Consider the following 25904-nt stretch of genomic DNA (forward strand, 5'->3'; position numbering starts at 1 on the left):
AAAAAGCTCAGTTTAGGAGGTGACGCCCTAAAGTACCCCCTAAACTGAACTTCATATCCGACTATGACAAATTGGAGCTCAAACCAACGGTACTTTGGGGTAAAGAACGAAAATGATATCTTTTTTCAGGGCAGGGTACCGGTGGGCGCCCCAGCTACAAAACACCCTCCAAACGGTTCATATATACCGACCATGGCAATATGGGGCTCAAATTAAAGGGATTATGGAGTATTGCACGAATTTGATATCCATATTTGAGTCGAAATGTCTAAGCTGCAATCGCTCCCCCAAAAAGCACTTCTCATTTCCCTAATTTTTAAAAATACCAGATCTCGGAGATGGGTGGTGCGATTCGTTCGAAATTTTTTTGCATTCTAACAGTCACCAAGGTGTGTAAGAAGGAGATTGAAACCTTCTCTGAGGATGGCACAATCCGCATCGTTTGGCTGCCGGGCCATAACGGAGTAAAGGGGAATGAAAGGATGGACGATTTGGCATTGAACACCAGAGAACTGTCGTCGATAAACTTGGTTAAACCGAGCCTTTCGGGTTGACACAGTCAGATTTATGGGCGAAACAGTCGGCAAGACGGCGAAAATCTTATGCAGTGATCCGGATTGTGAGAGGACGAGGCTATTACTGAAAGGATGTAAGAAGGGGGTCAATATAGGTTTTGGTGTCATAACGGGACACATAAGAATATGAGCTCACTTATGCAAAATCGGTTGCGGCAAGAGATGGCATGTGGGGAAGATGATGAAACGTTGGAACATTTCTTAAAAATTGAAATTTTTTTCTTCGAGGTTACTTTTTAGTTGTTAGAGCGCACAACAAGCCGATTACTGGCTTAGGTGTATATCTATAGTGGCATGGGGCAGATTAATATCTGCACCCTATTTCCAATCTAACCTAACGTAACCTACCGTCACCAAAAACAAAACATGGTTTCTATTGTTATAGTCTGGTGCCTCAGGGGCCGCCCAAAACCCGCCAAATACCACAATGCCACGAATTCGATATTCACATTCAGGGCGAAGTTTCCCCACCCTTAAAAGATATCAGAGAGTTAAAGAAGGTGCAGCGGAGTGGGCCCGGTTCGGTTAAGTATCAAATAAAAAATATTCAAATGACCAAAATCACAATAAATCTCAACACGGTGTTCATTAATTTTTTGCCTGGTTGTTTATTTTTTTTTTTATTTAAATACATGGTAATTTTCTAGGTTTGATTTGCCTTTTGTTGTGTTTTTTTTTTGTTTTTGTATTTCATACTTCAAATAATTTAATATCTAACTACTAAAACAACACTAAAAAAATACTAAAATTAAATAAAACATAAATGGAGAAACTAAAAAAAGAAATAATAAAATAATCGTTGTACAGTAATATGAACACAGCTTCAGGATGAATTCTATCGCATGTGGGATTATCTAGTCCTATGGGTCGGTTTCAGTTTAACAAACCTAAAAACGCTTCAGTTGTCGGTAAACCAAACGAATTCGTACTCCTTTAAGGTGTTCTCCGCCGGTCGGCTCTCCTTCTCGTTCAGTCTGCGCCATGTAATGTGTGGATAGTAGCCATTTTCATTTGCCACATACTCGATGGTGCGCTCAACATTGTCATCGCCAATGGCATAGAAATTGCCCTCCTTATTGCCATTGCGCTTTCCAGTCTCTGTGTGGCCGTGGTAGTCCAAAATGTATTTGAAGCGATACAAGTCACCGTCACCACCAACAGCCGCTATTTTGGGGTTGAAATTGGAACTGCTTCCCTTGCCAAAGGCATTGCTGCCAGATTTTGAGGAGGGTGATTTGCCGCTTGCGCCAAAGGAGTTTGTGGGTGATTTGCCAGAAGGCTCTGTGGATGTGAATGCCATAATTTAGGATAAGGATTGCCCTAAAGGATAAAGAGCTTTTTCACTTACTCATAATGGTTGGTGGCGCGGATACAACGCCCTCTGAGCCAACTACAGCTGGCAGCACATCCTTAACAATAATGTCCATGATATCCATTTCTTTGGTTGGTGTCTTTGCTGCAAATGTCTGTTTGTTCTCTTTTCTGCCTCCTATGAAAATTCGAAACAAAACGAAAAAAGCATACGCAAGATATTGTATTGTCATTTCACGCTAGGGGGAGAGTAAATGTGGAAAAGATTTGTTTATGTATTGTGTTCTTGCCTGTAGGTGGTGTTTGTGTTTTAGGAACGACATTAGATGCCGCTGCCGCATTGTATTGTGGCCCCCTGGTATTTGACAGTGAGGGCGCAGGAGCTTTGCTAGCTGCAAATACTGTTGTGGGAGCTTTTGTGTTTGTATTGAATGTTGATGTGGGAATTTTGTTGTTTGTATATGTGTTGGTGGAAGTGGGAGCTTTGGTGTTGGTGAATGCTGGTGTAGATGGTTTGTTGATTCCTGTGAAAGGAAGTTATTTATATACATTATTTAGTTGTAGGGATACTTCCCTGGCATACCAGTTCTTTTATGAAACCTTTTTTAAAGTAACTTTTAGTGGGGGATAGAATTCAGTAGAAAAATTTTTTTCAAATCCAAATCAAATAGCGAAAATAATTTTTATAGCACAGAGGCAAAAAAAATCAATGTGTTTACTTTAAACCATTTGAATATTGAGTTTAAAGGAACTACAGTGTAGTTGGCATAGAGAGAACACTTGGTCGAAAAATGACTGCTTCCGTAAAGACACCTATTTTCATCATGGTAACGGCAAACGGAGAATCGACTTACAAAATAGTAAAATTCTTTACAAATTCATCTTTTGGAAATACTATATGAGGTTTTAAAAATCCCTTTTTATACCCTCCACCGAAGGATGTGGGTATATTCATTTTGTCATTCGGTTTGCAACACATCGAAATATCCGTTTCCGACCCTATAAAGTATATATATTCTTGATCAGCGTAAAAATCTAAGACGAGCAAGCCATGTCCGCCCGTGTGTCCGTCTAACTGTTGAAATCACGCTACAGTCTTTAAAAATAGAGATATTGAGCTGAAACTTTGCTTTTTTTTGTCCATAAGCAGGCTAAGTTTGAAGATGGGCCATATCGGACTATATCTTCATATAGCCCCCATATAGACCGATCGGCCGATATAGGGTCTTAGGCCCATAAAAGCCTCATTTATTTTGCGATTTTACTGAAATTTGGGACAGTGAGTTGACATCTGCTTTCAATTTGGCGCAGATCGGTTCAGATTTCGATATAGCTGCCATATAGACCGATCTCTTGATTTTAGGCGCATTTATCGCCCGATTTCGCCGCAATTTGGGACAGTGAGTTATGATAGGCTCTTCAACAACTTTCTGTATTTTGGCGCAGATTGGTCCCGATTTGGATCTGCCATATAGACCGATTTCTCGATTTAAGATTTTGGGTCCATAAAGGCGCATTTATTGTCCGATTTCGCCAAAATTTAGGACAGTGACTTAAGTCCCTCGACATACCTCTGCAATATGGCCCAGATCGGTCCAGATTTGAACATAGGTGCCTTATAGGCCGGTCTCTCGATTTAAGGTTTTGGGCCCATAAAAGGCGCATTTATTGTACGATGTTGCCGAAATTTGGGACAGTGATTTATGTTAGGCCCGCTGACATCCTTGTTTAATTTGGTTCAGATCGGTCCAGATTTGGGTATAGCTGCAATATGAACCGATCTCTCGATTTAAGGTTTTGGGCCCATAAATGGCGCATTTATTGTCCGATGTCGCTAAAATTTGGGATAGCGAGTTAGGTTAAGCCCCTCGACATACTTCTGCAATATGGTCCAGATCGGTCTAGATTTAGATATATCGGCCATATAGACCGATTTCTGGATTTAAGGTTTTGAGCCAATAAAGGCGCATTTATTATCCGATGTCGCCGAAATTTAGGACAGTGAGTTAAATTAAGTCCCTCGACATTCCTCTGCAATATGGCCCAGATCGGTCCAGATTTGAATAAAGCTGCCTTATAGGCCGATCTCTCGATTTAAGGTTTTGGGCCCATAAAAGGCGCATTTATTGTCCAATGTCGCCGAAATTTGGGACACTAAGTTGTGTTAGGCCCTTCAACATTATTCTTCAATATGGCTCAAATCGATCCAGATTTGGATATAGCTGTCATATAGACCGATCTCTAGATTTAAGGTTTTGGGCCCATAAAAGGTGCACTTATTGTCCGATTTCTCCGAAATTGGGGACAGAAGGTTGTGTTAGGCCACTCGACATACTTCTGCAATATGGCACTGATCGGTCCAGATTTGGATATAGCTGCCATATAGACCGACCTCTAGATTCTAGGTCTTGGGCCCATAAAAGGCGCATTTTTTCCGATTTCGCCAAAATTTGGGACAGTGAGTAAGGTTAGGCCCTTCGACACCTTTTTACGATATGACACAGATCGGTCCAGATTTGGATATAGCTGCCATATAGACCGATCCTCCGATTTAAAGTCTTGGGCCCATAAAAATCGCATTATTCTCCAATTTCGCCGAAATTTGGGACAGTTATTAAGGTTAGGCCCTTCAACAACTTTCTGCATTTTGGGCCAGATCGATCCAGATTTGGGTGCATAAATTATGCACTTTTCACCGGATTCTGACGAAAGATGGTTTATATATATACTCGAGGTGGTGGGTATCCAAAGTTCGGCCCGGACGAACTTAACGCCTTTTTACTTATTTTTCGGTTTGGTTTAAGTAAACTTTTTGAATAAAGTAATCAGACCTTGCTGCAATTCATTCTATACCACCTCTACTGTACAATAATGAGTAGAAGTTGATCTTCGAGGTATTGTAAGGCTTGCTGAAGTTCAATTGATGAACCCAATAATGTTGCCGTCAACCGTACATATGTAGTTTTATGTGGTTAAATCATATTAAATTTTATGATGTGTCAAAGCCTATTTTCATTGAATCCTCATTTGTGTAGACACCAATTTGATATACATATGTATTATTACAATTTTCTAAACAAAATGAAATAATCAATTAATCTTTCAACGTCTCTCTGGTCGGATTATGTCAAATAGTTCGTATACATTCTCTATTCAAAAACCTAAATGGCATAACAAACGGAAGCAACTGATTTCAACCAAGCGTCAAAATATATATCCCCATGTTTTTTATTTCATGAATATTAATATTCATTCACCATTCATAATTTCGGAAGACGAACAACATCTCATTATCAATGCATCCGATACGAATAATTTTCATATTCATATGAATGACTACTCACCCATGTTTCTTTAAAGCGTATAACACGAGTGGATTTACCTGTTGAAGAAGTTCCGGCTGCGGTGTTGATTGCAGGAACATTTGATGGCTTTGTTGCAGGAACATTTGATGCCTTTGAGGCATTCGGTAGAGCCTTTGATAATGGTCTTATTCCAGACTTTGAAGCATCTGCTGCCCCTTTAGCCTTTGGCTCATCATCAGCATTTTTTAGGAAACAACCTGAACAGCCCTCATTGTAGAAATTGTGACGCGATAACTCTTGTTTGGGCTTCACAGTTGTGGTCACAATGTTGGAAGCAGCAGGTTTGGGCGACATAATAATTTCCATAGTTTCTACAAAAGATTCCAATGGGGTATTGTAATGGAGAAATGAATTAAGGACACAGATGAGTTAAGAATGAGAAAAATGGTGGCGCAGGGTAGCACAGCTATGATACGTTATCGTAAGAAATTTAGATTTGGATAGCATGAAAAGAGATCTTAAATGTTCTGTAAAAGAGGGAAAAAAGCAGAAGAGTCAGTAAGAATTGGAAAGGATGAATCAAGCAAAAGCCTCATTATGATTTGGATTGCTGTAGAGCATGGGTAGGTAGGTTCTAGTGGAGTGAGAGGAATTTCTGGAATAACATTGGATAGGGCTGGACAGGATTGCTATGAATATGCCTCAATAAGACCGGATAAGATTGGATATGAATGGACAGAGCTGGGAATGGAATATATAAGACTGACATCAAAGTATAAAGAAGGCTTAACAAAGTTAGATGGGAATAACTGAAAGGATGCAATAGAGATATAGTTTCTGTATCAAGAGGGAGGTGTAGTTTCTATATGTTTGTATCGGACTGAGTAGAGATGTGAGATGATTGCTTAATAAATGATATAAATGAATAGGTCACATGGGATTTAACGAGGTTTTGATTACATGTTTATAGGTGGTAGTTGAATACTTTAATGGTGATATGGTTATAGGATAGGGCTTAAAAGGATTAAATTTGGCAGAATTGAATATTCATGATCTTATTGATTGTATAGTGTAATACAGAATTAGATTCATTTCATTTTGATTGACGCTATTTTAGTTTGATAACATTCGATAGGTTCGATATTTCTCAATCTTATTTAGGTTGCATGGTACAGGTTGGGATTCAAAATGACTGGAACTAATAAAGAAGATTGGTAAGAACTAGCTGAGATGTAATAAAATAAGTGAAGATACGATTGATTTAACTGAGATTGGATAGATAGTTCAAATATTTGGAGTACGCTTAGGTGGGATTTGGTATGGTGAAAAAGGATTTGGACACAGGATACAAATTGAGTTTTGGTAACACGGGATGTTTAAGTTTGATTGCAGTAGTTTTCACTTAGCTGGTAAAACAAGTGTTGCGCTCATTTTGTGGCAGCAAAGCGGTTTTCGCTCTTATCTTTAATGTTTTTGAAAGTCAAAAAGTGGCAGCTATACGATTCGCCTAAGTGCCACATAATTGGCTCTTAAGTATAATTTCTAGTCACATCTTTTTATACCCACCACCGAAGGATGGCGGTATATTCATTTCATCATTCCGTTTGCAAAACAACGAAATATCAATTTCCGACCCTATGAGATATACATATTTCGGATCGTCGTAAAATTCTAAGACGATTTAACGATGTCGGTGTGTCTGTCCGTCCGTCTGCTGCAAACACTCTACAGCCTTCAAAAATTGAGATATTGAGCTGAAATTTGGCACAGATGCGTCTTTTTGATGCACGCTGTTTAAGTTTTTGAACGGGCCAAATTTCCGACCTCCCGATAATGGGTCCAATGCCTTTAAATGCTTTATTTTTTTCCCGATTTCACTGAAATTTGAAACAGTAGCTTATTTTAAGCCTACCGACATCTGACCTAAATATGGATTAGATCGGTCCATATTTAGATAAAGCTGCCATATAGACCGATCTCCCGATAAAGGGTCTGACGGCAATAAAACCCTTATTTATTACGCGATTTTGCTGAAATTTAAAGCGGCGGGTTATTTTAAGCTTCCCGACATCTGACCTAAATTTGGTTTAGATTGGACTATATTTACATACAGTTTCCATATAGACCGATCTCCCGATAAAGGGTCTGAAGGCCATAAAAGCTTTAATGTGTATCCAATTTCGCTAAAATTTGGAATAGTGCGCAGTTTTAAGCCTCCTAACATCCGACCCAAATATGGTACAGATCGGACTATATTTAGATAAAGTTGTCATATAGACCGACCTCCCTATAAGGGGTCTGAAGCCCATAAAAGCTTTATTTTTTAACCGATTTCACTGAAATTTTAACGGTGAGAAGTTTTATGCCTCCTAACATAGGATCCAAAAATGGTTCAGATCGGACTTTATTTAGATATAGCTGTCATATAGACCGACCTCCCGATAATGGGTCTGAAGCCCATAAAAGCTTTATTTGTTATCCGATTTCGCTGAAATTTAAAACAGTGAATAGTTTTAAGCCTACCAACATCTGACCTAATTATGGTTCAGATCAGACTGTATTTAGATATAGCTGTCATATAGACCTATATGCCGGTTAAGGGTCTGAAGCTCATGAAAGCTTTATTTATTCCCCGATTTTGTTGAAATTTGAAATACAAAATTCAACAGTGACTTATATTTATAAGACTACTCAATGTCCGTGCAGAATTTGGGTGTATAAGCTATCCAAATTTCTTCGGATTGTTACGAAAGGGGGTTTACATATATACCCGTTGCGGTGGGTATCCAAAGTTCGACCTGGCCAAACTTAATGCCCTATTACTTGTTTAGTTTAGCTTGGGAAGAATAACAAAGGAAGAAATATGCTTGAATGGGATCTGTAATGAATACGATTGAATAGGATTGTGCAGAATTAGGAAAATTTTGATAACATTAGGTAAGATTTGGCAGATAGAGGCAGAATATGATTTGATAGGTTTCGACTTATTTAGGAAAGGTTTGGGTACGATAAATTAAGTTAAGTGGGATTGGATAAGATTGAGTATTATTGGAACGAAAGAAAGTAGAAAGCATTAAGTTAGGGAAGGCGGAATAATTCGGGACAACCAGGTAAGATATTATTAGAGAGGATTTTGTAGGGAAGGATTCGCTTCGCACGGATTGGGTATAATTTTATAGGATTGGATTTCATTCGGTTTGATTAGAATGATAAAATGGGATACGATTATATAGAAGTAAGTGGACCTCTTTAATATTAGGTAAGTTTGGCTAGGAAGATTACACTATAGAAGACATTGATACTACCCGTGTTGTTATATGGTTCTGAAGCATGGGTACTTGTGAAAACAGATTGGAGTATTTGAGAGAAAGGTTCTTCGTAAAATATATGGACCAGTTTGCGATAATGGAGAATATAGGAGACGTATGAACCACGAGCTGTATGACAACGATAGTATAGTTTCACGCATCAAAATACAACGGCTGCGATGGCTAGGTCATGTTGCCAGATGGATGAAGAAGCTCTAGCAAACCGAAAAGACTAAAAGCCCGATGGAAAGATCAAGAGGTGGGAGACACCTCGAAACTTGGTGTTAGAGATTTTAGAATGAGCGCAGAAGATCGAGGTGCTTGGAACACTATTCTACGTTCGGCTAGTGGAACAAATGTTCTGCCATAGCCGATTACAGTAAAGTTAAGTTTGGCTCGGATAGCTCAGCATTGGACTGATAAGGCTGGAAAAGTTTTGGTAAACAAAGCAGCTGTCATTGGTGAAATGTTGGAGAAAAAATATTACTCCATTTACAGTGAGGAAGATGGAAAAAATCAATTGACAACCCTTGAAACCATTATTAATGTTTGTTTGTTTTATTCGTTTTATCTTTTTGTTATATTATTATTTATGAAAAAATATACAACAATAAGTGCAGAGAAAAAAAATGTATTTTGGTATAGAAACGAAAACGTCATTACAGCCAAATTTCGGCCGTGACGCAGTTCAAAATTTCAGCGACTATTCCGAAAGTAGGGAAAAATTTAACCCTAAGAGAAGACAATGGTTTGGATTGGGTAGGACAAGAGGTACTTGGCTGCACAAAAGCCATTTAGTCATTTTGAAGAGAATGGATAATTTGTTGCTGAAATTTCATCGTATTGTGAAGTACGGAAACTTTTACTAAATAGGGTAATCTAAGCTTGGATAGGATTTCCTATAATTGGATCTTATTGTGATGTACGAAAGATTTTGGAAGATTTAAGAATGAATAGAATTTGATTGGACAGGATTAGTTGGGTTGTTACTATTCAGATTCGAATGGGGATAAATAGAGAAAACTATTATTGAATTGAATTAGGTAATATTGGGCTAAGTACATTTGATTACAACAGCACAAGTTTTGGTAGGATTGGAAAGGATCTTATTTAATAAGTTGTAATTGGATTATATAGCATATATTTGAATAAATAAAATTTAATATTGTTAGCTTCAAGTGGAAAAATATTTTTGTATATAATAGTTGGATAGAAAGAGTAAAATAAGATGGGACACAATAAAATTTTAGATTATTTGTGTAGGATTGAATTTGATTTCAGAGTTGTATTTGGATTAATGTAAGTGTAGACATCTAATAAGAGGTTGTTATTATAGTAAACAATTAATAGGATAAGGTTGAGTCGGGCAAGATTGTAAAGATTTGGATTAAGTAGTAATTAAACTTGAATGATTACACACCAATTCCTTTATTGTGTTTGATAAATAGGGCGGTTAATTTAATTTTTTAATATCTTTGAAATTCCTGTCCCATTTTTTTACTGTTGGAAGAATTTTGGCAAATGGTTTAATTCGGCTATGATCATACTTATACCAAAATATCTAATGCCACATGAAATTCATTTCTTAAAATAAAAAGATTCTTTGGTGATAATTAATTACCAGCGTGTCGAATAAAACAAGGCAATTAGTTTCAAACCATATTAGTATTTATGTTGACAAAAGTTATTTCTTTTTCGAAAGAAGAAAAGCAATAAATCACCAAACACTTCGCGTTAAGCCATAGCTTAAAATTGTTGAGATTAACTCTTGAAAAGAATATCGAAATATTGAAATACCTCAATAAACACAGGTAGCTCGAAACGGTTCATAATGCTTCTTATGCCCTTTCCGGTCGTTTTGTTTTGTTAAGCATTTTTGTAATGAAAATGAGGCTCATGCCAAACATGGAGAGGAATAATGAATAAATTAATATGCCATAGAGACCATTTGGTGAAGCGAAATGAAATTTTTGATGTCAAAAAGTACATGTTGTAACAAATTTGGAAAACAAGGTTGTTTTTTTTTCAGTGTATATACAGTCTTACACAGGTCATCAGTTCATATGTTCATCTGCAGCCAATTTGTTAAATTGTTGGGATTTAATTATATTTACAGCTTCTCTCAGAACTCATATGGTCCTGATTACTTACTTGGCGGTGATTCATAAGGATAACTCTTCATGGCCAGAATACGGAATTTTCCCTCCTCATCGGTGGCATAGACTGTCACATGATAGATGCCATCGGCGGTGATAAAACCAAATTCTCCCATAACAATACCACGTTCATCTGAAATAATAAATTCACATTTTAGACTGTCATTAAGAAAATCAAAGTACGGGTATATTCATAAATTGTGACAACATCAGCAACAACAACAAACAAGAAAAGGAGTTCACAATGATGCGAATACAAGCGATAAGAATGGAATAATCGAGCGATAAATATCAAAATACTTGTATCTGGTCGTATAAGTAGCCATTGATGATCCCCTTTTTGAAATTCGAACAAAAACAAACCTGCTGGACTAGCTCTTAATGTTCTTTAATTGATGTGGACATTTCAGTTTATTTACGGCCCTCCATCAGGTTTTTTTTTTCGTGGAGCGGTAGATCCCTACACTTTTGGGTTGAGTGTAGGAGCGTGCATGGATTCAGAGCCACGTTGAAACTACTTTTGACATAACTCTCCCTCCACCGCCTTCTCCTATGGTCTTCCCCTTTCACAGAATAATAAAACTTTCTATGATTATAATTTATAGTTCATATTTGCCAATCGGCTTGTTATGAATACATATATGATCCGTTCATGTTATTCATGTTTGAGGGTATTGTGACTCGCTCGATTTGAATCAATTCGCATTGTATAATTCTTAGCCATTTGGCTGGTTTCGTCTGGACCACATTTTATGTGACACACGATATTAATAAGATCATAATCATATTGAAATTATGTGTCCATAAAAATGCGAATAAAACAAAATATGATTATCTCTCGCTGCCAGCATACTGGAGCCAGCTAGCTCCTCATCAGGGTAGATCTTCTAATTAATGCAAATACGTTAGAACAAATAATGTTGAACCTTTTTTGTTATCGTTTTTTATGATTTTTTTATACCCACCATCGAATGATGGGGGTATATTCATTTTGTCATTCCGTTTGCAACACAATGAAATATTCATTTCCGACCCTGTAAAGTATATATATTCTTGATCAGCGTAAAAAATCTAAGACGATCTAGTCATCCACGTCCGTTTGTCCGTCTGTCTGTTGAAATCACGCTACAGTCTATAATAAGTAAAAAGGAGTTGAGTTCGGCAGGGCCGAACTTTGGATACCCACTACCTCGGGTATATATGTAAACCACCTTTCATCAAAACCCGGTGAAAATTGCATACCTTATGTTCCATAGCAGTTATATCGAAATATGTTCCGATTTGGACCATATACTAATAAGTACAGAAGCTATATCTAAAATAAACCGATCTGAACCATATATGACACGGATGTCGAAAAGCCTAACATAAGTCACTGTTTCAAATTTCAGTGAAATCGGATTATATTTGCGTCTTTTATGGGGCCAAAACTTTAAATCGAGATCGAGGTCTACATTACAGCTATATCCAAATCTGCACCGATTTAGGCCAAGTTGCAGAACAATGCCAGAGAGCCTAATACAAAGCATTGTCCCAAATTTCAGCGAAATCGGACAATAAATGCACCTTATATGGCACCAAAACCTTAAATCGAGTGATCGGTCTATATGGCAGCTATATTCAAATCTGGACCGATCTGGGCCAAATTGAAGAAGGATGTCGAGGGGCTAAGCGTAATTCACTGGACAGTGAGTTGTGTTAGGACCTTCGACATCCTTCTTCAATTTGGCTTAGATCGATCCAGATTTGGTTATAGCTTTCATATAGGCCGATCTGTCGATTTAAGGTTTTGGGGCCATAAAAGGCGCATTTATAACCCGATTTCGCTGAAATTTGGGACAGTGAGTTGATATAGGCACTTCAGCATTCGTCTTCAATTTGGCTCATATCGGCTCTCTCTCATGACCTTCAACATGGGTGTCCATTATGGTCTGAATTGGTCTATAGCCTGATACAACTCCCATATAAACCGATCTCCCTATTTTACTTCTTTAGCCCCTAAAGGGTGCAATTTTTATTCGAATTGGCTGAAATTTTACACAATGACTTCTACACTCAGTTTAATTATGGTCCGGACCATGGGACCATAAGTTGATATAGCTCCAATATCATAGCAATTTTATTCTTCTATCATATGTTTGCCTTAAAAGAGATGCCGGGAAAAGAACTAGACAGATGCGATCCATGGTGGAGGGTATATAAGATTCGGCCCGGCCGAACATACCACGCTTTTTCTTGTTTTTTTTTCTACAAAATTAAACAATGACTTGTACTTTTTAGACCACTAAATGTCCGTGTGGAATTTGGTCCAAATCGGACCTGTTTTCGATATAGCTGCTATGGGGGCATAAATTATAAATTTTTCACCGGATTATGACGAAAGGTGGTTTACATATATACTCGAGGTGGTGGGTTTCCAAAGTTCGGCCCGGCCGAACTTAACTCCTTTTTACTTGTTTTCTTTTTGCACATGGGACAAGAACCCACCTAGCGAAATTTAAATATCTTCTAGACCCAGTTAGTTAATTATTTTTGGCTCTGCCCGCCTTTTGACCTTGCTGGCTGTGAAAGCACCTGTAGTAGCCTCTTATCAGGTTGGCGGTTTTTTGCGTTTCGCATTTTTTGTGTTCTTTGTTATTTGATTTCGAACAGTCAAATGATTCTGAACAATGAACAAAAAATATAAATAGGTATTAATTAATGGCCAGTTAATCACATGTTTGGCAATTGCCATGCACTAAAATAGCTCGTAAACAATTGTAAGACACGTCTAGTTGCACAGCTAGCGATGACAGTTATCTATTGAATTCTGTGGATGGCAGATGTTTGCTATACAAAACGTTTTATTTTTATGTTTGGATCTTCGTCCACTTAAGAACTGGATTGACTGGAGAGATGGTTTGGTTTTCAAGCGTTTTGTTTTGCTGAGAAATGGTAATGTGACGTTTTTGGTGTTTTTGCCATTCTTGGCTCCACCCATTCCTAAGCACGCATATCATCAGCTCCCGTAATAATAATGATCACTGCTTGCTTTAAGGATAGTCATCACACCTTACCAACAAATCTTTTCCGGAATATCTCTTGGCGATAAATATTCTGGATCGTTTGTAGCTAATTTGTCCCATTTTTTTGGTTGCATTTTTATAGCCTAATTTGAATTGCGCAGCTGTGAGATGAGAGCACTAAAAATCCATTTCAAATGTTTGTTTATTGAGACACTACTATGGAGGTGGGAGTTTTCATGTGGTAGATTTGCTTGTAACTCAAAAGAAGGATAGGGGATGGAAATCTTATTATAGTCATACATATTTATTTCATATTTAAATACCCTGCAACATAGGATGGGTGGTATACTAATTTCGTCATTCAGTTTGTAAATTGCAAATTTTGCCCATGAACATTCCACTAAGGAACAGGGGCAAACTTCCTTCCATTCCGTTTGTAACACAACGAAATATTGATCTGAGACCCAATTAAGTATATTTATTCTTGATCGTTATAACATTATAAGTCGATATCCGTCTAACGCTTGTCCGTCGTCTTTCGAAAGCATGCTAAATTTCGAACGGATAAAGTTAATCGCTTGACATTTTACACGAATACTCCCTAGTAGCGTAGGTCTGTTGGGATTTTAAATCGGCTATATCGGTCCATGTTTTGATATAGCTGGCATATAAGCCGATCTTAAATCTTGACTTCTTGAGCCACCAGATGGCGAAATTCTTATCCGATTTGGCTGAAATTTTGCATGAGATGTTGTCAATTTTGCTGTCAAAAATCTTACAAACCGCAGGGAGGCTCTAAAATAGATTTAACAAGTTCGGCCGGGCCGAATCTTATATACCATCCACCATGGATCGCATTTGTCGAGTTCTTTTCCCGGTATCTCTTCTTAGGCAAAAAAGGATATAAGAAAAAATTTGCTCTGCTATTAGAGCGATATCGATATATGGTCCCGTTTGGACCACAATTAAATTATATATTGGAGACCTGTGTAAAATGTCAGCCAATTCGAATAAGATCTGAGCCCTTTGGGGGCTCAAGAGGTAAAGTAGAGAGATCGATTCATATGGGAGCTGTATCGGGCTATAGACAGATTCAAGCTATAATAAACAGGTATGTTGATGGTCATGAGAGAATCTGTCGTACAAAATTTCAGGCAAATCGGATAAGAATTGCGACCTCTAGAGGCTCAAAAAGTTTAGATCCCAGATCGGTTTTTATGGCAGCTATATCAGGTTATGAACCGATTTAAACCATACTTGGCATAGTTGTTGGATATCATAACAAAATACTATGTGCAAAAATTCATTCCAATCGGATAAGAATTGCGCCCTCTAGAGGCTCAAGAAGTCAAGACCCAAGATCGGTTTATATGGCAGCTATATCAGGTTATGGACCGATTTGAATCGTACTTGGCACAGTTGTTGTATATTATAACAAAACACGTCGTGCGAAATTTCATTCCAATCGGATAAGAATTGCGCACTCTAGAGGCTCAAGAAGTCAAGATCGGTTTATATGGCAGCTATATCAGGTTCGGAACCGATTTGAACCATACTTGGCACAGTTGTTGGATATCATAACAAAACACGTCGTGCAAAATTTCATTCCAATCGGATAAGAATTGCGTACTCTAGAGGCTCAAGAAATCAAGATCCCAGATCGGTTTATATGGCAGCTATATCAGGTTATGAACCGATTTGAACCATACTTGGCACAGTTACTGGATATCATAACAAAATACTACGTGTAAAAATTCATTCCAATCGGATAAGAATTGCGCCCTCTAGAGGCTCAAGAAGTCAAGACCCAAGATCGGTTTATATGGCAACTATATCAGGTTATGGACCGATTTGAATCATACTTGGCATAGTTGTTGTATATTATAACAAAATACGTCGTGCGAAATTTAATTCCACTCGGATAAGAATTGCGCACCCTAGAGGCTCAAGAAGTCAAGACCCAAGATCGGTTTATATGGCAGCTATATCAGTTTATGAACCGATATGGGCCATTTACAATACCCACTGACCTACACTAATAAGAAGTATTTGTGCAAAATTTCAAGCGGCTAGCTTTACTCCTTCGGAAGTTAGCGTGCTTTCGACAGACAGACGGACGGACATGGCTAGATGGACATAAAATGTCGCGACGATCAAGAATATATATACTTTATGGGGTCTCAGGCGAATATTTTGAGTAGTTACAAACAGAATGACGAAATTAGTATAACCCCATCCTATGGTGGAGGGTATAACAATTTTGAAGGTTTGGTAAACCATTTGGTTGTAAATCTTCAAAAATTTTAAAAGAAAGTAATTAAACACCCTTGGAAATACTATTGGGTTACCCAAAAAGTAATTGCGGATTTTTCATATAGTCGGCGATAACAAATTTTTTCACAGCTTGTGACTCTGTAATTGCATTCTTTCTTCTGTCAGTTATCAGCTGTTACTTTTAGCTTGCTTTAGAAAAAAAGTGTAAAAAAAGAATATTTGATTAAAGTTCATTCTAAGTTTTATTAAAAATGCATTTACTTTCTTTTAAAAACTCCGCAATTACTTTTTGGGCAACCCAATATTAGAGTATTATTTCCAACTATTAGAGTATTATTTCCAAGGAGGCCACCGTAGCGCAGAGGTTAGCATGTCCGCCTATGACGCTGAACGCCTGGGTTCGAATCCTGGCGAGACCATCAGAAAAAAATTTCAGCGGTGGTTTTCCCCTCCTAATGCTGGCAATATTTGTGAGGTACTATGCCATGTAAAACTTCTCTCCAAAGAGGTGTCGCATAGCAGCACGTCGTTCGGACGCGGCTATAAAAAGGAGGCCCCTTATCATTGAGCTTCTACTTGAATCGGACTGCACTCATTGATATGTGAGAAATTTGCCCCTGTTCCTTAATGGAATGTTCATGTGCAAAATTTGCATTTTTCCAAAATGTTGTGTGACGTTGTAGACGTTGTATTATTATTGACTTGTATAACCCCAAACTTGAACTTTAATTTTCAAAATTAAATTATGCTCCCCATATTTCAGAATATATATGGGATGATCCGTTTAAAAATGCTTCCATAATGCTAAGTCATGCGTAAAGTGGTTGTTTTTTCAATTCACGTTGTGTTCATTAGTATTTAGGTGTGGTTATCAAAAGTGGTGTAGGGTAATATTAAATCTCCGGTATTTTGCAATTCCTTAACAGTCTATTATTGAAATACACCTTAAAAAAAAACAATAAATTTCATATCGTTATTTACGACTGTTTTTGAAATTTCATTTGCGCAATTAATGGTAAAAGAAATTCTTGAATTTTGGAAAGTGTTAAAAATTCAAGGATTTTATGGCCCAGCCAGATAATAAGGGGCAGGTATGCAATGTTTTGCTTTATCACCACCTCAACATTTCATTCGAGTTTGACTGCTAATGCATTTGGCCGACCATTAATTTTTGCTAAACAGCATATTTTCAAATTATTCAGCATGTTTAATGATAAAATCTGATTTTCAGTTTATGAATTTCAAAATGAAATTTCTGAATATTAATGTAGCATTTGGTTTGAATTTTAAATGGTATACAAAACTTAAATGGCTATTTTCTGCTACAAACTAAGGGAGATAAAACAAAAGAATAACAACTTCTGGAAATAAGCAACATTCAAAGAATTGTGGAAGAGCAGAACAAGTTAAAGCAATATATGTACATGGGAGCACTGAATTTTTAAAGGTCATATAAAATGGAGGGATATCTTTAAAACGATAGCAATTGACATCTTTGAAAAATATACGAGAGATTTAATTATATTAAAAAGCAAAATTTAGAGCAAATAACAATTTGAAATGTATAATGAAACAAAGCTGCAAAATACAGACGCAAATAACAACAGTCATCTAAATATAATACCTATTTAATGCAAATATGTTTTATTTCTAAAATCTTTTGGTTCTACTTGGCTGAAATGATGAGAGTTTTACCATCCCAATTTAAATATCTATAACTCTTTGATGAGGTATGCATTTCTCACCGGATTTTGACGAAAGGGGGTTTACATATATGTCCGAGGTGATGGGTATTCAAAGAACTTAACGCCTTTATACTTGTTTTAATTAAAAGATTTGTAGTTATAAAAATTATGTGTAGTGAAATCAGTAGGTAATAACTGAAATCATAACATTGAGCAAATGTAAAAATTTCATGATATACATATTCAATTAAGCGGAGTTGGTATCTTTGAAATGTTATTTTTTTTCAACAATTTTTTTTAATTCATTTAAATGGGTTATCAATAAGAGGAGTGAAATGTGTGAAAAAGTCTTTAAAATCAATTAGTCCAAGTGATGTTCATCAATTAAGCGGATTCGACTGTATTATAATCACATTTAAGTTTTTATACCCTCCACCATAGATTGAGTTGTATTCTAATTTCGTTATTCTGTTTGTTACACCTCGAAATATGCGTCTGATAAATTCCTGATGGTCATGTCATTTTAAATCGATCTAGCCATGTCCGTTCGTCTGTCCGTCTATCCATCCGTCCATCCGTCCGTCCGTCTGTCCGTCCGTCTGTCTGTCGAAAGCACGCTAACTTTCGAAGCAGCACACCTAGCCTCTCGAAATTTTGCACAAATAGTTTTTATTAGTGTAGGTCGGTTGGGATTGTAAATGGGCCAAGTCGGTCCATGTTTTGATATAGCTGCCATATAAACCGATCTTGGGTCTTGACATCTCGAGCCTCTAGAGGGCGCAATTCCCGTCCGATTTGACTGAAATTTTCCATGTAGTGTTTTGGTATTACTTCCAACACCTTTTTTAGGTACGAGTCAAATCGGTTCATAATATGGTATAGCTGTCATATAAACCGATCTTGGATCTTGACTTCTTGAGCCAATTGAGCGCGCAATTGTTATCTGATTTGGCTGAAATTATGCAAGAGGTGTTTTGTTATGACTTCCAATAACTGTGCTATGTATGGCGCAAATCGGGACATAACCTGATATAGCTGCAATATAAACCGATCTCGGGTCCTGACTTCTTGAGCCTCTAGAGGGTGCAATTCTCGTCCGATTTGACTGAAATTTTGTACGAAGTGTTTAATTATAACTTTCAACTACTGTGTTAAGTATGATTCAAATCGGTCCATAATCTGATATAGCTGCCATATAAACCGACCTTGGATCTTGACTTCTTGAGCCTCTAGAGGGCGTAATTCTCTTCCGATGTGACAGAAATTGTGAACAACGGCTTCTCTCATAACCTTTAACAGACGTGTCTAATATGGTCTGAATCGATCAATTGCTTGATACAGCTCCCATATAAACTTATCTTCCGGTTTTGCTTCGTGAGCCCCTACATGGCGCAATTCTTATCCGAATGAATTGAAATATTACACAATGACTTCTACAATGTTCAGCATTCATTTATGGTCCGAATCGGATATAACTTGTTATATTTAATATTTTACATTGTTAATTTTTTGAATAAGTTATATTTTGACACCAGTTGTAGCAGAATGTATCAAATAATTTATGTGATTACGCTAACAAATTACAAAGTTCCGTATTCAGCACTCTTTGCATCGAAAAGTAATAACAATATTAATAAATAATATAGAGGCGCGGCAGTTATCATCACGTTTGTACTAAATCTAAAAATTAAAGTTTCCGTATTAAAGAAACAGTTCCGATTCCGATTATTCGCACTACTTCTCAACACAATATCATTTAAGCTTTATTTCTTATTTCTCTAAAAGAATCGAAAAAATTGACCTTGAAAAATTACTCTAGAATTTCCTCGAAAGCTCACGCACCCCCATGGGTCCCATGTGAAAATGAAACAAATTGATTTTTAATGTTGACTAACCATTCGTTTATCCATGCATACATAAATAATGAAACACTTGCTTCACAAATGCGTGGAATTTTGTATCATTTAAATTATTTTGCTTAAATTTAAAGCAATTTTTGTTAGATTTCAGAATGTTAAGATAAAAGAATGGTGTCATGGCGCTATTAATAATCTACATTTGACTTCAACAGTTCAATTCTTATTGGCTGGACTAGAGCTAGAACCAGCCCGAGAAAAAAAAATGCGGATAAATATCCAAATAGAACAAAAAGAATGAAAAGCCTCAAAGAACAACAATAACATCTTAATTGGAATATTAAAATCTAAGAATTAATGGCATGCGTATTTAAGACTCAACGATGGTGAATACTCGCGTGCAGTTGTTAAGATTAGAATTTTGTTTTGGGAAAATTTTCAAAATTTCCTCTTTTTTCAAATGTGCAAATTGCCCATGAACATTCCACTAAGGAACAGGAGCAAACTTCTCACAACATATCAATGAGGGCAGTCCGATTCAAGTTTAAGCTCAATAATAAGGAGTCTCCTTTTTATAGTCGAGTCCGAACGGCGTGCCGCAGTGCGACACTTCTTTTGAGAGAAGTTTTACATGGCTTAGTACCTCACAAATGTTGCCAGCATTAGGAGGGGAAAACCACCGCTGAAATTTTTTTTTCTGATGGACTCGCTAGGATTCGAATCCTGGCGTTCAGCATCACAGACGGACATGCTTATGGTTATGTGCAGCATAACATTTTATGGCAAATGGTTTTTGAAGGCGGCGGTATCTCAACTCACACCCCCCTGATTGCTGAGCAAAATGAATGAACATCAATATTGACATTTGACAATATTGAAGTTGATGGCGTCGGTCCAATATTTAATTAATTAAACATAAGAAACAACTTTGAATGTGTGTAGGTATGTGAGTGTGTACTGTTGTATACATAAAATAGTGACATTTCCGACCATAGATGAAAATATCTTGAATTTAATTGCCATTTAGCAGTGATGTCAGAACAGGTGTTTATTGGTGATAAATTAATAAGCAAATCCCATTAGATTATCAGAATATGGCTTGGTTGGCCGACAGACTGACCAAGAGGTAAGAATCAAATTGCCTGCGGAAAATACGATTCCATTGACAGTGAAATAAATAATCATTGATCCTCTCTATGGCTGAGGTATACATTTCTAGCAAGAGTTTGGTTAACTTAACGTTTGCAGCATTTCAAAGATGCCATTTATGTACCGTTTCGCCTGCATAACGATGATGTGAAGTTTTTTTGTTTTGATTGCGCAACAATCTGCATGTAGAATATTTTTATGGTGCATCTTCGCCACGGGCGTAGAAAGAGAATCTTAAGGGGGGGTTAATTTTTTTTCTTCAATATTTTCAGAAAAAATTTCTTCGAGCCTAAGATTTGTCTGCAATTCAATACATTAATGTATATTAAAGATACAAAGACTCAAATTTTGCATAGTCATCCTTAATATTGCATATTGCTTTAATTACAATAAGCTTTCATATTTCATAAAATTTTTCGGTTATGATTTCAGAAATTAAATACCTATTTGATTTTATAGGTTTTTGATTTTTGGATAGTTTCCCACCCACAAATAAACAGTGTTATGTATTTCTGGTGTTAGGGTTAAAATTATGTGAAAATGTAGAAATATGCTGTTTGTGAAGTAAAACAACATTAAGAGGGAACTTTATATTACATAACTACAAATCTACAAATCAAAAACTACTTAGGTTCATAGATATGACGGTTCTTTCGAAACGTTGCTTATTTGGATCGAAATTTTTGCAAAAATTTTTCGATTAGGTTAGGTTGAGTGGCAGTCATCAGACTTACCTACACGGAAGGAAATTGAAAATTTGCGGCAAAAATTATTTACAATCAAACCAGCGTTCCCAAACTTTGTAAATTGATATATTTATGTAAAAGAAAACTAGTAAAAAGGAGTTAAGTTCGGCCGGGCCAAACTTTGGGTACCCACCACCTCGGGTATATATGTAAACCACCTTTCGTCAAAATCCGGTGAAAAATGCCTTAAAAATGCCTTATACCCCATAGCAGCTATATCGAAATATTGTCCGATTCGGACCTAATACTAATAAGTACAAGTCACTGATCAATTGTTTATAACAAAATATTGGTCTTTTTAGTAGCTATATCTAAAAACAAGTAAAATTCGACAAGTATGTTAATGGTCATGAGAGAAGCCGTTGTACAAAATGTCAGCCAAATCGTATAATACTTGCGCCCTTTAGTGGCTCAAGAAGTCAAAATCCCATATTGGTTTATGTGATAGCTATATCAGGCTATGGACCGTTTTGAACTAATCTTAGCACAGTTGTTGAAAGTCATAACAAAACACCTCATGCAAAATTTCAGCTAAATCGGATAACAATTGTGCCCTCTAGTGGCTCAAGAAGTCAAGAACCCAGATAGGTTTATATGACAGCTATATCAGGTTATGGACCGATTTCAACCATACTCAGCACAGCTGTTGGAAGTCATAAAAAACACCTCATGAAAAATTTTAGCCGAATCGGATAAGAATTGTGCCATCTAGCGGCTTAAGAAGTCAAGATCCCAGACCGACTTATATGGCAGCTATATCAAAACGTGGACCAATATAGGTCATTTACAATCCCAACCGACCTATACTAATAGGAAATGCTTGTGCAAAATGTCAAGCGGCTAGCGTTAGCGTGCCTTCGACAGACAGACGGGCGGACGGGCAGACTTAAAAGATCGACTTAAAATGTCATGACTGTCAATAATATATATACTTTATGGGGTCTTAGACGAATATTTCGAGGAGTAGAATGACTAAATTAGTATACCCCTACCCTATGGTGGAGGGTATAAAAAAACCGATCTGAACCATACACACGGATGTCGAAAAGCCTAACATAAGTCACTGTGTCAAATTTCATTGAAATCGGATTATAAATGCGCCTTTTATGGGGCCAAGACTTTAAATCGAGATATCGGTCTATATGGCAGCTATATCCAAATCTGGACCGATTTGGATTAAGTTTCAGAAAAATGTCGAAGAGCTTAACACAAATCAATGTCCCAAATTTCGGCGAAATGGGACAAAAAATGCTCTTTTTATGGCCCCAAAATCCTAAATTAAGGGATCTATATGGCAGCTATATCCAAATCTAGACCGATCTGAGCCAAAATGGAGAAGAATGTGGAAGGGGCCAAACACAACTCACTGTCCCAAATTTCGGCGAATTCGGACAATAAATGCGCCTTTTATGGGCCCAAAATCTTAAATCGAGACATCGGTCTATATGGCAGCTATATGCAAACCTTGATCGATCTAGGTCAAATTGCAAAAAAATGTCGAAGGGCTTAATTTAACTCACTGTCCCAAATTCTGCGGGCCCAAAACCTTAAATCGAGAGTTCGGGCCATATGACAGCTATATCCAAATTTGGACCGATCTGTGCCATATTACAAAAATATGTCGAGGGGTTTAACTTAACTCCCGAATTTCGGCGACACCGGACAATAAATGCCCATTTTATGGGCCCAAAGCTTTGAATCGAGAGATCGGTCTATATGGCAGCTATATCCAAATCTGGACCGATCAGGCCCAAATTGAAAAAGGATGTCGAAGGTCCTAACACAACTCACTGGCCCAAATTTTTTCAAAGTCGGACAATAAATGCGCCTTTTATGGTCGCAAGACCTTAAATCGAGAGATCGGTCTATATCGCAGCTATATTCAAATCTGGCCCGATCCATGCTGAATTGAAGAAAGATGTCGAGTGGCCTAACACAACTAACTTTCCCAGATTTCAGCAAAATCGGATAATAAATGTGACTTTAATGGGCATTAGACCCTAAATCGGCGGATCGGTCTATATGACAGCTGTATCGAATTCTGAACCGATCTGGGCCAAATTGAATAAGGATGTCGAGTGACCTAACACAATTCAATTACCCAAATAATAGATCTGGTTTTTATGGGTCTACGTACTTAATTCGGCGGATCCGTCTATATGAGGCCTATATCAAGATATAGTCCGATATAGCCCATAATCGAACAGAACTTGCCTATGGACAAAAAAAAACAATCTGTGCAAAGTTTCAGTTCAATATTTCTATTTTAATGGCTGTAGCGTGATTTCAACCGACATGGCTAGATCGTCTTAGATTTTTACGCTGATCAAGAATATATTGCAAATTTTGCCCATGAACATTCCACTAAGGAACTGGGGCAAACTTCTCACATATCATTGAGTGCAGTTCGATTCATATTTAGGCGCAATGATAAGGGGCTTCCTTTTTATAGCCGAGTCCAAACGGTGTGCTGCAGTGCGATACCTCTTGGGAGAGAAGTTTTACATGGGATAGTACCTCAGAAATGTTGCCAGCATAAGGAGGGGAAAACCACCGCTGACTTTTTTAAAATTTGACTGCGGCTGTTTTACAATTTCCGCCCATAGTGCATTGTGATATCACAGGAACAGGAAAAGGAGTGAAGATGTCTTCTAGTTCCTACGGTTGAACACTCGAGATCGCTTTAATGCGAGAAATATCAAGCATTTTTTACACACTTGTTCGCCAAAATGGTTGGAAAACTCATAAAATTAAAAAAAATATTGTTTTAAAACCTACAAAATCCATAAAAAAAATTATTTATATTATTAACAAAAATTTATATTTGAACATAATTTTGGAACGTTCACTATCCCCCCATTGTGACAATCTATCCTTCGGGCCTGCTTGTGAAGACTAATCTAACATGTCACTAGAGGCATATCTAGTCTCGCATGTTCGCCTTCTCTAAAATTTACTGGGATATCTCTGTGGCACGGCACCCTGAATAGGTGAATTTTGAACTGTTCAACCATCTCGTTGAAAGATCTGCAACAGTCGAGGGAGGCTTTTGAATTCAAAATTATGTTTCCAGAGATTTAATGGCTGACTGGCTGTCTGAGAAGATATTTATGCCTTCGAATAAGGATCTTTAATTATAGTTCCCTCCAAACTTTGACATCCTTTATCCATCCATCCATTGAGGCTTCCACCATTCATGATTCATAGAGGAGGGTATATAAGATTTGGCCCAAGCGGATGAAAATCGCTTTTAATTGTTTATTAGAGCTGGCAAAATATCGATGGCACTATCGATACTATCCATATTTAATTTTTTGACTGAATATCGATTGATATTTTTCCGATGAATACTATCGCAAAAGCAAATTTTTTTGCAAAACTAAACAAATATAAGCAATCCGACACTGAAAGTATCCCTTAAGATACGCTGAGCCTATGGAGGGTGCAATTTTCATCCGAATAGGCTAACATTTTGTACAATGATTGCACTCATAACTTCCAACTGACTTTATTAATCTTGCTTTTATTTGGTCTGTGCATTGATATTGCTTCTAAATAAATCGATCTCCCAATTTTTATACCCACCACCGAAGGATGGGGTATATTCATTTTGTCATTTCGTTTGCAACACATCGAAATATCCATTTCCGACCCTATAAAGTATATATATTCTTGATCAGCGTGAAAATCTAAGACGATCTAGACATGTCCGTCCGTCTGTCCGTCTGCCTGTTGAAATCACGCTATTGTCTTTAAAAATAGAGACATTGAGCTGAAACTTTGCACAGATTCTTTTTTTGTCCATAAGCAGGTTTAGTTTGAATGGTTCGAAGTTCGATGGGCCATATCGGACTATATCTTGATATAGACCCATATAGACCGATCGGCCGATTTAGGGTCTTAGGCCCATAAAAGCCACATTAATTATCCGATTTTGCTGAAATTTGGGACATTGAGTTGTGTAAGGCCCTTCAATATCCTAATTCAATTTGGCCCAGATCGGTCCAGATTAGGATATAGCTGTCATATAGACCGATCCTCCGATTTAGGGTCTTAGGTCCATAAAAGCCACATTTATCATCTAATTTTGCTGAAATTTGGGAAAGTGATTTGTGTTAGGCTCTACAACATCCTTTGTCAATTTGGCCCAGATCGGTCCAGATTTGGATATAGCTGCCATATAGAGCGATCCTCCGATTTAGGGTCTTAGGTCCATAAAAGCCACAGTTATTATCCGATTTTGCTGAAATTTGGGACAGTGAGTTATGTTAGGCCCCTCGACGTCCTTTGTCAATTTGGCTCAGATCGGTCCAGATCTGGATATAGCTGCCATATAGACCCATCTCTCGATTAAAGGTTTTGGGCCCATAAAAGGCGCATTTATTGTCCGATGTGGCCGAAATTGGGAACAGTGGATTAAATTAAGGCCTTCGACATACTTCTGCAATATGGCACAGATCGGTTCAGATTTGGATATAGCTGCCATATATCCCGATCCCTCGATCTAAGGTTTTGGGGTCATAAAAGGCGCGTT

At 37.3% G+C, this 25904-nt stretch overlaps 1 protein-coding gene across 2 annotated transcripts in view; it reads right to left on the reverse strand.

Annotated features, from left to right (window-relative positions):
* Positions 1 to 1238: 1238 nt before the first annotated feature.
* The window catches only part of LOC106094249 (protein lethal(3)malignant blood neoplasm 1), a 29446-nt gene continuing 4780 nt past the window's right edge, over positions 1239 to 25904 (reverse strand). Inside the window, exons 3-7 of one of the 2 annotated variants that reach the window (XM_059360091.1) lie at positions 10651 to 10788; positions 5269 to 5562; positions 2177 to 2410; positions 1924 to 2064; positions 1239 to 1856 (exon numbers count right to left, since the gene is read on the reverse strand). In XM_059360091.1, coding sequence (XP_059216074.1) covers positions 1474 to 1856; positions 1924 to 2064; positions 2177 to 2410; positions 5269 to 5562; positions 10651 to 10788 — 1190 coding nt within the window. In that variant the 3' untranslated portion in view covers positions 1239 to 1473. The remainder of the gene's footprint in view (positions 1857 to 1923; positions 2065 to 2176; positions 2411 to 5268; positions 5563 to 10650; positions 10789 to 25904) is intronic. The other variant, XM_059360092.1, reaches the window with a different exon arrangement.

This window comes from Stomoxys calcitrans, chromosome 1, assembly GCF_963082655.1.
Source record: "Stomoxys calcitrans chromosome 1, idStoCalc2.1, whole genome shotgun sequence".
Classification (NCBI taxonomy): domain Eukaryota; kingdom Metazoa; phylum Arthropoda; class Insecta; order Diptera; family Muscidae; genus Stomoxys; species Stomoxys calcitrans.